Source organism: Balaenoptera ricei, chromosome 1 (assembly GCF_028023285.1).
Source record: "Balaenoptera ricei isolate mBalRic1 chromosome 1, mBalRic1.hap2, whole genome shotgun sequence".
NCBI lineage: Eukaryota > Metazoa > Chordata > Mammalia > Artiodactyla > Balaenopteridae > Balaenoptera > Balaenoptera ricei.
Window position 1 is genome coordinate 88,722,498 of NC_082639.1, and position 12,915 is coordinate 88,735,412.

At 38.7% G+C, this 12,915-nt stretch overlaps 1 protein-coding gene across 4 annotated transcripts in view; it reads left to right on the plus strand.

Moving 5' to 3' along the window:
• Nucleotides 1-12,915, plus strand: part of CDC14A (cell division cycle 14A) — a 182,393-nt gene that overhangs the window by 149,643 nt on the left and 19,835 nt on the right. For 3 of the 4 annotated variants that reach the window (XM_059900504.1, XM_059900490.1, XM_059900496.1), the window contains 2 exons: nucleotides 9,130-9,245; nucleotides 11,056-11,103. In XM_059900504.1, the coding sequence (XP_059756487.1) occupies nucleotides 9,130-9,245; nucleotides 11,056-11,103 (164 nt within the window). The remainder of the gene's footprint in view (nucleotides 1-9,129; nucleotides 9,246-11,055; nucleotides 11,104-12,915) is intronic. The other variant, XM_059900512.1, reaches the window with a different exon arrangement.

The window sequence follows — 12,915 nt, forward strand, 5'->3', positions numbered from 1 at the left end:
CTATTCCTAGCCCACAGGGGCTTCGTAAATATTACCTGAATGAAGGAAGACTGACAGTTTCACAGAAAACAAACAAGAATACAGACATGAAACTGGTAATAATCCAAGCTATCCAAGGGTAGCATGTGCTCAAATATAAAATAGTACCAACAATAAATGCTCATTTTGACATTGAGTGGCCTTAGGATCCATTCTGTATTGGGGTTATTAAAAAATGGCTTTAAATGGAACCTAATGCACTTTATTTAAAGTGCCAGATGTATAAGGAGTTAAATGAGGAGCTTACAGGGCAACAACAACAACCTAAATAGCACCTACTATGTGCCCGGCACTGTCCTAAGCACTTTATTACATGGATTAATTTTAGGACTTAGAAGAGCTGTATGAAATAGGCACCTTTACTAGGTCCATTTCACAGATGACATAACTGAGGTAGAGGAAGTTAAGCTGCCTGCCCAAGATCACAAAGTACAGAGTGGAGTTGTCATTTGAACCCAGGCACTCTGGCTCCAGAGTTGCCCTCTGACCCTGAGGCCTCTCACTGTACTATGCTGCCTCTCCACTGGGTCCTCTTTGTGGCTCTAGTACATTGCATACAGTCATTTTGGACATAACCTTAGCCAACGTGTCCTAATAAATTTCTCCTGGAATTGCAATTGTTTTTTCCTTTTCCTCCTCTAGGGTGACAGTCCAGTATTAGCACACCAGTCAGTATGTACTCTTGAGTTAGAGATATTAATGAGATACAGGTGCTGCTGAGGTTTAGCCATGTTCACATGAATTGACAATCAGGTAAATAAGAGTGTGGTGTTTTAATTACATCATTGAGTTACCATGATTTATAAAATCCTTTGCCCATGAGCAGGGTACATCTTAAAAAAAAATCTATGAAGTACAAATTAAATCTCTAAGGCCGTACTTTTAAGCACCTTTCTTTCCACTCTTAGGCCCACTAAGGCATCCCAGGTCCAATCTGAAAGCCGCTGGGATCCACCAGAGGCTATCAGTAAGGGGAGTGACAGTACGCAGATTCACCCTTTGAGGAGCTCACCCTGGCTGTGCTGTGGAAGGGGTGCTGGTGTCTGTGTGTGGCCAGGGGTGGAAGGCCAGGGAGCTGGTCATGAGGCAGTGGTCCAGGTGACAGAGGTCTGAACCAGTGGCAGGGAGAAGGAAGAGAAGACGAATTTGGGGGGCTCTGATAAATCCAAACTTTTTATTGATCAGAAACAACTTATGAAGATGACCTCTTTGCCTTTCCCCAACTTTTACATCTCATAGGTTTAACATCTGAGAGATGAAAAGAATTTTAGAGATGACCCAGTCATTTTTCCTTGCCAAATCATTTAAATCTGCTAAAAATTCCATTTTTGTCTTTTTCTTTCAGTCCTTAGACTTCTATTTTTACTTGTTTCTATTTCAAACTCTCCTTTTATGTCATTTTTCTGTTATAACTCTTCCGTCTTTATTCCATAGTGTGCTATATTTCATCTAAAAGATCTTTTCTTAATGGCATACACAACGACCTCCCTAGTAGTTTTCTCCATTATCATTTTATTAATGTGTTGTTCAGTAATTTATCCAACTGAAATCTATGGGCACAATTTAATTTATTTGATTTTGGTTTTCATCTTGTCTGCATATAGAGAACAACTGGTGGAATAAAATACATCTTCATATTTTATGCTATTATTTGTTCTTTAGCTAGACCATCACCTATAAATAACAATATCTTTAAAAATGCTCCTTCCTTATGTGTTTTAGTTGACTCTTATTTTCCTGTCTTTATGTAGGGCAGGCTTGTATCCAAAAGAAAATGCACTGATGCTCAGATCCTCCAGAGGGCGACAGGGGGTCTGAGAACAGACCCCTGTCCTTGGGGGAGCCAAGATATCAGGGTCTTCCCTGAACTAGGCTTCTTCACCATTGCCAGCAATCGTGTGGCTTTGTTTCAGGGGATCTGCTGCTTCCAGAGTAACTGAGAGCAAGAGGGGGGCTGCACTGGGACTCTGGGGAAAGGGGCTGGAGCCCAAGAGCACACGGAGGCCTGGATTAGATTCTCAGCATTTATCATTTGTGACTTTGTTTATCGTTAGTCATCATGAGGAATGAATTTGGTATAAAGAATGCGGTGTAACAGTACCTGATGAGAAACATCTTCAAACTGCCCTAGGTCCACCAGTTCTTGGGATTGATTTATGCCTCATGACAAATGGAACTCTATTTTCTAATATACTTTTCCCCACACAGGTGCTTGTGACCTAGTATATGTTATAAGTGCCCTGATAAATACAGGGGTTGGTTATATTCCTGTCTGCATGTCTTATTCAGGATTCCAGGAGACCAAAGTCCTCTTCTATATAGTTTTTTTTTCTTTTTTTTTAAATATTTTTTATTGAAGTATAGTTGATTTACAATGTTGTGTTAATTTCTGCTGTACAGCAAAGTGATTCAGTTATATATATATATATATATATATATATATATATACATTCTTTTTTTTAATATTCTTTTCTATTATGGTTTATCATAGGATATTGAATATAGTTCCCTGTACTATACAGTAGGACCTCGTTGTTTATCCATTCTATATATAAAAGTTTGCCTCTGCTAACCCCAACCTCCCATTCCATCCTTCCCCCAACCCCCTCCCACTTGGCAACCACCAGTCTGTTCTCTATGTCTGTGAGTCTGTTTCTATTTCATAGATAGGTTCATTTGTGTCACATTTTAGACTCCACACATAAGTGATATCATATGGTATTTGTCTTTCTCTTTCTGACTTACTTCATTTAGTGTGATAATCTCTAGTTGCATCCATGTTGCTGCAAATGGCATTATTTTGTTCTTTTTTATGACTGAGTAGTATTCCATTGTATATATGTACCACATTTTCTGTATTCATTCATCTGTTGATGGACATCTAGGTTGTTTCCATATCTTGCCTATTGTGAATAGTGCTACTATGAACATAGGGGTGCATGTATCTTTTTGAATTATAGTTTTGTTGATATATGGCCAGGAGTGGGATTGCTGGATCATATGGTAATTCTATTTTTAGTTTTCTGAGGAACCTCCATACTGTTTTCCACAGTGGCTGCACCAACTTACATTCCCACCAGCAGTGTAGGAGGGTTCCCTTTTCTACACATCCTCTCTAGCATTTGTTATTTGTAGACTTTTTAATGATGGTCATTCTGACCAGTGTGAGGTGGAACCTCACTGTAGTTTTTTTTTTTTTTTTTTTTTTTAAAATGACAGCAAAGGATTTAATACTTTATTTATTTATTTATTTATGGCTGTGTTGGGTCTCTTAGTTTTCGTGTGAGGGCTTTCTCTAGTTGCGGCAAGTGGGGGCCACTCTTCATCGCGGTGCGGGGGCCGCTCTTCATCGCGGTGCGTGGGCCTTTCACTATCGCGGCCCCTTCCGTTGCGGGGCACAGGCTCCAGATGCGCAGGCTCAGTAGTTGTGGCTCACAGGCCCAGTTGCTCCGTGGCATGTGGAATCTTCCCAGACCAGGGCTCGAACCCGTGTCCCCTGCATTAGCAGGCAGATTCTCAACCACTGCGCCACCAGGGAAGCCCCTCACTGTAGTTTTGATTTGCATTTCTCTAATAATTAGTGATGTTGTGTACCTTTTCCTGTGCCTATTGGCCATCTGTATTTCTTCTTTGGAGGAATGTCTATTTAGGTCTTCTGCCCATTTTTTGATTGGGTTGTTTGTTTTTTTGTGGTTGAGTTGTATGAGCTGTGTATTTTGGAAATTAAGCCCGTGTTGGGTGCATCATTTGCAAATGTTTTCTCCCATTCTGTAGGTTGTCTTTTCTTTTTATGGTTTCCTTTGCTGTGCAAAAGCTTGTAAGTTTGATTAGGTCCCACTTGTTTATTTTTGTTTTTATTTCTGTTGCCTTGGGAAACTGATAAAAGAAAACATTGGTATGATTTCTGTCAGAGAATGTTTTGCCTATGATCTCTTCTAGGAGTTTTATGGTGTCCTGTCTTATGTTTAAGTCTTTAAGCCTTTTTGAGTTTATTTTTGTGTGTGGTGATAGGGTGTGTTCATTGATTTACATGCGGCTATCCAACTTTTCCAACACCACTTGCTGAAGAGACTCTCTCTTTCCCATTGTATATTCTTGCCTCCTTTGTCAAAGTTTAATTGACCATAGGTGTGTGGGGCTTTTTGTTTCTTAATTTTGTAATTTAAATGTGTTTTGAATAACATTGTATATAACTAGTTTTGTCAAGAGTTTGAAGGCTGTTAATCATTTACTAAGAATCTTATAACTCATATGTTTTATATTCTTAGTCCTAAAAATGGCTAAAACTTCTTACAATAGCCACAGAAATAAAATAAGGGGAGATAGGTTGAGACAAAAAAACCCATGATTTATATTTTAGCAGATTTTTCTCAGACCTGTACTGTGTGTCCAGATCTTTCCCCCTCCCTCCTCCTTCCCCAGGTCCTGAGTTCCAGGCAGTTTCTCCTACCTTAATCCAATCTGTCATCTCTCACCAGACCACTGCTGTGCCCCCCGCCCCCAGTCTTGATCTCTCTGAGTTATTCTCCTCACATTAATCAACTGGGAGGAAATATTTACAACACATTCAAATGAAGGTAATTTTTTTAAATGTAAAGAACCCTTAAGAAATCAATGTGCGGCTTCCCTGGTGGTGCAGTGGTTAAGAATCCTCCTGCCAATGCAGGGGACATGGGTTCGAGCCCCGGTCTGGGAAGATCCCACATGCCGCGGAGCAAGTAAGCCCGTGTGCCACAACTACTGAGCCTGTGCTCTAGAGCCTGCGAGCCATGACTACTGAGCCTGCATGCCACAACTACTGAGCCCTCACGCCTAAAGCCTGTGCTCCACAAGAGAAGCTACCGCAATGAGAAGCCCGCACACCGCAACGAAGAGTGGCCCCTGCTTTCCTCAACTAGAGAAAGCCCATGCACAGCAACAAAGGCCCAATGCACCCAAAAATAAATAAAGAAAATAAATAAATTTATAAAAAAAAAATCAGGGCTTCTCTGGTGGTGCAGTGGTTGAGAATCTGCCTGCTAATGCAGGGGACACGGGTTCGGGCCCTGGTCTGGGAAGATCCAACATGCCGCGGAGCAACTAGGCCCGTGAGCCACAACTACTGAGCCTGTGCGTCTGGAGCCTGTGCTCCGCAACAAGAGAGGCCGCGATAGTGAGAGCCCCACGGACCGTGATGAAGAGTGGCCCCCACTTGCCACACCTAGAGAAAGCCCTCGCACAGAAACGAAGACCCAACACAGCCAAAAATAAAATAAATAAATAAAAATAGTAAAACTCCTCCCTAATTAAAAAAAAAAAAAAGAATTCCTTTCCCACCTACTTCTCAGAATCACTGTTAAGAATAAAATTAGATAATGTATGCAACATTTAAAAAAAAATCAATGTGAAAATTCCATGTACACAAATAAAACAAAATGGGGGCCCTTATGGTTGGTAAATATAAAAAAATGTGCTACTTCTCTAGGAATGAAAGAAACACAGATGCTATTTATGCCTATCAACTTGTATGAGATTAAAGAAATGTATGCAGTATTAGCAAGGGTTTGGGGATTAAAAAGCTCTTAAACATTGCTAGTTGGAGTTTAAAATGGTGTAACCTTTCTGGAGGGCAGTTTGATAACATGTAGCAGGAGACTTTAATCTAGCAATTCCACTTCTATGCATTTATCTTAAGGCAATAATAATAGGACAGCGTTCAAAAACCATGTGTTTATAGAAGGATGTTTGTTGGAACTGTTTATAGTGATGAAAGACAGCAAACAGCCTGACTTAGGGCAAAATATATAAAATTTGATATATCTCGACAATGGAATTTTATGGAGCCATAAAACATGATAATGTAGAAGATTTTTAAAATTTACCCTGAAACACTTCCGTAGTATATTTAAGTGAAAAAGTAAGTTACAAAGCAGCATGTATAATTCAACCTCCTTCTGAGAGGAAGAAATGTGTCGGTGGGGTATGTATAGCACAGGGGAAAGTCTGGAAGACTATATGACAGAATGCTAATGTGTTTTACTTTTGATGATATGTATGTAGGTGGCTTTAATATTTTTTTTAAATCTCTTTTCTGTAGTTTGTTGTTACCTATGACAAACAAGTATTATATGGTAAAATATATATAGTTTTTCTTTGGAAAAGACATGGTTTCCTTCTCCAGAGGCTGAGCGCTGAGACTTAATATATAATGTTTTCTTTTTCTTTGAGAGCCAGTGTACCTAAGTAAACTCCTTAAGGAGCTTAAGAAAAAATATATTAATTCTGGGTAGTTAGGTACATGGCTGGCTGTTACATCATTTTGTTGTTTTCTACGTGTTTGAAATGTATTATAATTAAAAAAATTTTCACCTTTAAGATTTACAATAAAGTGGGAGAAATAAACACATGTAAAGTAACTCTAATATAAATATACTGTTACTTTCTTTAGCTGTATATTTTAAAATTAATTTTTATTTTAGAAAATAATACATGACCACAGTTTTAGAAATATCAAAAGTATTGAATTCTGATAAAAAATCAGTTCCCTATCCCACCTTTCTGTATCCCGAGACCCATTCTCAAATGGGAGAAACCTGTAAGCAAATTATACTAATATTTTCACTGCCAAATTTCTAAATATCTTGCTATAATGCTACTTTTAAAAGCTTATCAATTTTGTACATTTTTCTATTGCCTCCTGGTTATGGTAGATAGGATTAGTTCTCCTACGTTGCTATCACCTCTACTTCCCCTAGCTTCCCAGTATAGCTATATTATAATTTTTGGTTAAACCCAAATAATGTATACATTATTACTATGTAAATATTGCTCACTGTTGAGCTTGGTAGCCCACTATGACTGTTTCCTTTGTTGAAGCTCTCTTTTTTTCCCCCTAGAGTTATTTGCTCTTTTTATTTGTGTAGTTTTCTATATATTTGGGAAAAGAGAATGCTAGTCTCCCCTGCTCCCCAAATTGTGCCAAGCAATTTAAAAATTTTTCAAAATCTCAACACAACAAAAAAATCTTACCAAGTCCGTTGTTTTCCTGAAGACACTTCTGCCTTCCAACCTGGACTAATTGTTCTACAGCCAAAATATAGAGTTCTGACCCAAGGCCTTCTCTTCACACTTCTCAGTTGGATCCCTAATTTTCCTGGATCTCATGTTGTTTTCTTTCCTTTTCCTGAAGCATATCCTATAATAGTTTTCGCAGAAAGATTGTGAGGGAGGTAACTTTTTGTACCTTTGTTCTACTTTTACACTTGACAGATAGGTTGAATATTGCAATTTCAAGTTGAGAATTACTTTTCCTTAGAATTTTGAAGGCATTTTAGAGCTGGGAACATGAAGATTCTCCTAGTTGAATAGACAAACATGCTTTCCTGGCTTTCTCACTAAGGCACTCATTAGACAGTGAAACTGATTGGGGTGTGGATCCGGTCAGACCTTCAAGAAGCTCTCCTTGCCAATCTTATGAAGGCTTATATACTTCTTGATACCCCCTCATATTTTGGAGCCTCTTGGCTATGTGCTTGTCCTTCTATCAGGCACAAGTAACTGCTACCAACCCAGCATGTTGGGTGCTAGATGAAGCTAAGCTCAGCTTCTCAGGTGTACTATCCTGCTTGCAAGCCTAGCCTTCAGGCATGCCTGATTTCTGTTCCTGCAGGCTTCCTTGGGTGGTAGTAGATTTCCCCCCACTGGGATTGTATGGACAAAGATGAATAGTATAATTGATTCCTCGGGACTTTATAGGTGGGCATTTCTTAATGACGCTAAGAGAACCCCCTGACTTTGAGGTTCCATGATCCTGTGACTGTTAAATTGGTGTTCTTTGCCAGCATGGCCCTTCCTGTGATCTTGGTTTGGCTTGCTTCACTTGTACTCATTCTTTAAGACTCAGCTAAGGGATTGTCTCCTCTGGGAAGCTTTCATCTTCATTTCTTTTTCTTTCCTACTAGCTGTATATTTTGTATGTCTTTTTTTTTTTTTTTTTAAATCAGAGCTGTAGTAGTGAGGTGTGGTCTTTTTACCCAGGACATGCCTACTGAGCCCCAGGTGAATCCATGGACCCCAAAATAGATGGCAAGGAACAAAAAAGTGTTTTGATTCAGGAATGACTGTCAAAAATGACTAAACTGTGACTGAGGGAAGTGCGTTTTTGTACATTCTTCATCAAATAAGACTTCTAGCTTTCAAGAAGAGAGGAGACTCTTATGGCTAGAAATGATCTTAGCAAATTCAAACCTTTTGATTTTTTTTCAGGTGAGGAAAAATACAAAATACAATCTTTATGGTGCAATGTTAGTGTGCTGTGGCATATATTTTAGAAAGAACATTGTATCTGAGGACAAGAAATCTGATTTTAAAATCATAGCTCTGTCATGAAGAGTTTAGGGGAGCTTGGGCAATAGTCTTATCTTCCACAAGCACCTCCTTTTTTCATCTTTAAATTAAGGGTAATGGTGCCCTCCCCACCCCCGCTCCCTGGCTTGTGAGAATTAAATGTGAGTTGGTATGCAAAAAAGGCCTGGTGTGGTACTTATATATATATTTCCAACTACAAGACTTGTTTCAGCAGGAAACACACTTTCCCAGTCTAGTAAGCTTGCAAAAATCTTCAGTGCTTTTAATAGTGTTAAATGATGTTAATAAGTTACTGTATAGATATCCTAAATTGTTTTATCTTTCACTTATGTGAACAAGTTATGGAATTTGCAGTGATGGGTGCTGGTAGCTTCTGGAAAAATATTTGTACTGTATCTATTGAGCCAACCTATGTCTAAGCTATATTCAAAAGCATGATTTTGTCTGCAAGAAAGTCTCCATGGTTGTGGTCCATTGTAACAGAGCTCCTTTTAATAAATTCTACCACATCCGTACCCATGCTTCTTTGATTTGGAATTTGACCAGTATATTTAATTGGTGATTAGTCCAGTGTTCTTTAGTATATATGTGGCCAATGCTAAATTCATAGTGTGTTAAAACTATTTAAGATAATCTGTATAAAACATATCCATATACCGAGATAATCCATAAACTATTAAGAAATCTATATAAAGTAGAATTATTCATAATGACCTTTCTGTGGAACATGAATTTTTTTTCCAGAATAATTTAGAAGAGGATGAAGATGTGGAAATGAAAAATAATATAACCCAGGGAGACAAACTACGTGCCTTAAAAAGTCAGAGACAGCCACGCTCCTCACCATCGTGTGCATTTAGGTAGATCTATTTGAAACTTTAAAGTTTATATTGTACCTCCATTTGTGGATAGAATATTTAATCTTCTCTTTTGAATATCATTCTATAAGTACTATGTTTACCTCTCATTTTTTGGTTTATTACTATTTTGTGTCATTTTTTAAATTATTTTATCACTGCGGGGAGTAGCTAAATTTTAGAAGCTGATTGAAAGCAGCTGCTGCATCTTAATCTCTGGAATTCCACCTTAAACTGCTAAGCAGTTGGTTGTCTCTGAGACTCTTCAAAATTCCACTTGGAATGGACTCTTCTCCTGTGAATGGGTTTCCTATCCTATGGTGAATTCTCACAGATGTGCCAAGCATTTGTATTTAATCTAGAGTGTGCAGATAAGTATAGTATTCCAAGCTTTTTGTATATCCTAACTCCTTAGCCTTACTTTCTATTTTTGAGAATTGAATAAGCAATTCTTGCCTGTAAAGTTATAAACCATCTTGGTTTGGAGGTCTGAAATTACTCATCAGAATCAATTGATGGGACTTAACTTCTGACCACAACCTTTGGAATCTTCTGATAATTCAGATTAAGTGAAAAAAAAAGACTTCAGAATCAATGTAGGTACAAAAATCTGTAAATATCAAGATTCTTTATTGTAATGTAAGGAATGGCAAGTACACAAATGAATATAACCAGAAGTTGCTACTTTCCTTTGATTTTTAAGTGAGAGAAATGCATAGCAAGAGAGATGTTTTGCTAGTATGATAAATGTCAAACAGACTCCTGACAGGGAATTTAGTTTTATGTATTATCTGGGAGGATTATAACACTTAAGTCAGGTTGGGTCTGGTCATACCATTATCTGTGCTTTGGGTACTGGTTTCCTGCCCTGAAAAATGAAGGTTCATATAGCTCAAAGTTGAGGTGATTGTTTTCTATAGTAAAATGGAAAGGTGGGATAGCAAGTTTGGTACTTAGTAATAATCACCAACTACCACTAGGAAACTGAGGAAATGTACCATTTACTGAGCAGCTGCTATGGGCCAGGATTCTTGTTAGGCGCCTAGTTTGGACATGAGGATTAACTGAGTTAACACAAAAGGTGTGCACCATTACCCACATTTGTGTTGGTTGCTTGAGATCAGAGAGGTTAAATCACTCCCTAGCTGTTATTCAAACCCAGCACTGTTGAAAGTTCATGCTGTTTTCACTATATATATTGTCTAAGTCAGTGGAAGTTTCTTCAAGATCAGTTTACATTACCAATCTTTTTTATTCACCATTTTTTGTTTGAAACTCTAAGAAATTGCATTATATTGATTAAAATTAACTTCAAACAGATTTATATTTGATTTTTAAGAAATCATAAGGGGGAGGAAGGGGTAAGTTGGGGTGTAACTTGGCAAATAAAAAGGCGAAAGAAGCAAGAGAATCTTCACTACACAAACTTTAGAAGGCTCGTTCCAACATGGTGTTTTTCTTTTTCTTTTTATTCTCAGAAATTTTCTCATTTTTTGGAATTTAGTTTTTCTTAACAGCATCATGGCACCGTGATCAAACATTTTTAACCTGAGTAGATGCAATACCACCTTCTGATGGAAAAGCATTTTGCTGTAAATGAAATTCAAGAGGAAACAAAATGACTAAAATAGATTTCCTGCTGGTTCTAGGATTTATTTTATAAAGTGAATAAATACTAATATCCATTTGCAAGGTTTATCCCTCTTGCCCATTTAATAATTTTCCTGGTCTGACTGCAGATGATGTGACTTTTGGTCTTGGCTTAAATGTGTGACCCTGGTGTTGTGTGAACATTTGTCTTTGGTTTCTGTAGGTTGGAGGATATGAAAGGGCACCCAAGAGCAGTGTCCCAGCCTTCCAGGTACTGTCAACCAGGTTGAATTTCCAGTAGCTTATAAACAAATGCTACCCTTTAGATACATTTCCCAACCCTTAAGCCCATAGAAATAAACTGCCCACAGCTTTTCACTTTTAAAATTCCTTCCTTTCTGTTCTAGATCGTTACAATATGCTTTATATTTAATGCTCACCATGAAAAATAGTTATTTTCCTGAGGTGTCTACAGGGCCGTATGGCTGTGGGAATGATGCCAATGTACTCGGTGTGCCCAGTGCCTAGTGGGATCTCTAATAAACTACAGTGGCTCTGCAACATGCCTTTCAAGCCAGTGATAGATTTTGGCTTGAATTTTTAACATTTCTGTTATTCTTCTTTCCTCCTATTTTTGCATGTATTTGTTCCCTTCCTTTGTTTTCTAGTTTTATTTCCTTCCCTATTCTCCATTTGAGGAGGAAACATTAGTGTTTTTCTCTGGAAAAATGTTCCCTGAACATTCCCTGGTGGTCTAAGTGGTACCAGGATCCAGGGTAGGTCTTGGTGAGGGCCGTAGAAATGTTTGCCCAAAACTGTCATCAACAGATGGGGAAAAAAAGCTGATTCACTCCTCAGCTCTGTTCTTATTCAGCTCTAGGTTTTAGGGTTGTTTAGTGAGGGCAGCTCTGAGATGGCCCAGACTTCTCCAGAAGCTTGAGCTGCTTCCTTGTACAACTTTTCCTGTTCTTGATTTAGGGGCAAACCATGTCGTAAGCTGCTGTTTGGAGGGAAGATGATGAAGAAAAGAGTCTACAAGTAAATAGCTTTTCTATAGCAGATAAGAAAACAGGGTCCAGCTACATTAAAAGATTTGTCCAGGACAAAACACATTTGGTATTAAAACCATGACTGGGCCCTAGTAGTCCAGATTTGAGTCAATTTTCCCTTTTTGTTCACTCAGCAAATATTTCCTGAACACCTACTCTGAGTCTGGCACTGTGCTAGTCTGGGAATTGAAACGAGAGACAGTTCTTTGCTCGTAATGGAGCTAATTTCGAGGGAAGTAGATGATATTAGACAATGAAATGTGGTATAAGAGCTGTGACTTACTATGAGAATATATGATGAAACTGGATGCTTACCCCGCCTGGGAATTCAGCGGAGGCTTGCTGTAAGAGGTAGCAGCTGATTGGACCATTAAAGGATAAGCAATAGGAGTGAGTCAGATGGAGGTGGAAGAAAAAGGTATGTGTAGAGGTGAGGTAAGGACAGGAGAAGATGCCTTGGCAGGAAAAATAGCGTATGCAAACTGGACAAAGGTGTGAATGCCGTCCGTCCAGGGATCGCAGGGCATTTTCTGTAGCTGGAGAAGAGGTGTCTGGTGGGAAGATGAGGAGAATTGGCAAATGCCAGATTTTGGAGGGTTTTAGAAGCCAAGCCAAGAAGTTTAGGCTTTCTGGGCACTGAAGAAAGATTAGATGGTTTAAACAGTGAAGCCACATGATTAGATATTTTAGATTTTGTTGGAGCTATTCAGAATGTGAGTTTTAAGGAACCAGATTAAAAGGTGCTGCTAGGAGTCAAGGATAAGAAATAATGATGGCCTCACCTACGGCAGTTGCAGAGTGGAAAGGAGGGGATAGATTTGAAATATAGAGAGGTAGAATCTAAGGGCTTGGAAGGAATGAATGCCAGTGTCAAGGAAGGGAAGTGACCAAGGCTGGCAGGATGGTGGTTACGTCCAGGACTTTGGATCCTGGATTTGAATCCCAGCTTTGCCTCTTACTCGCATAGTGACTTTGGACGAGGAGCTTTTCCTTTGTGCCTCCATTTGCTCACTTGCGAAGTGCAGTCTTCACTG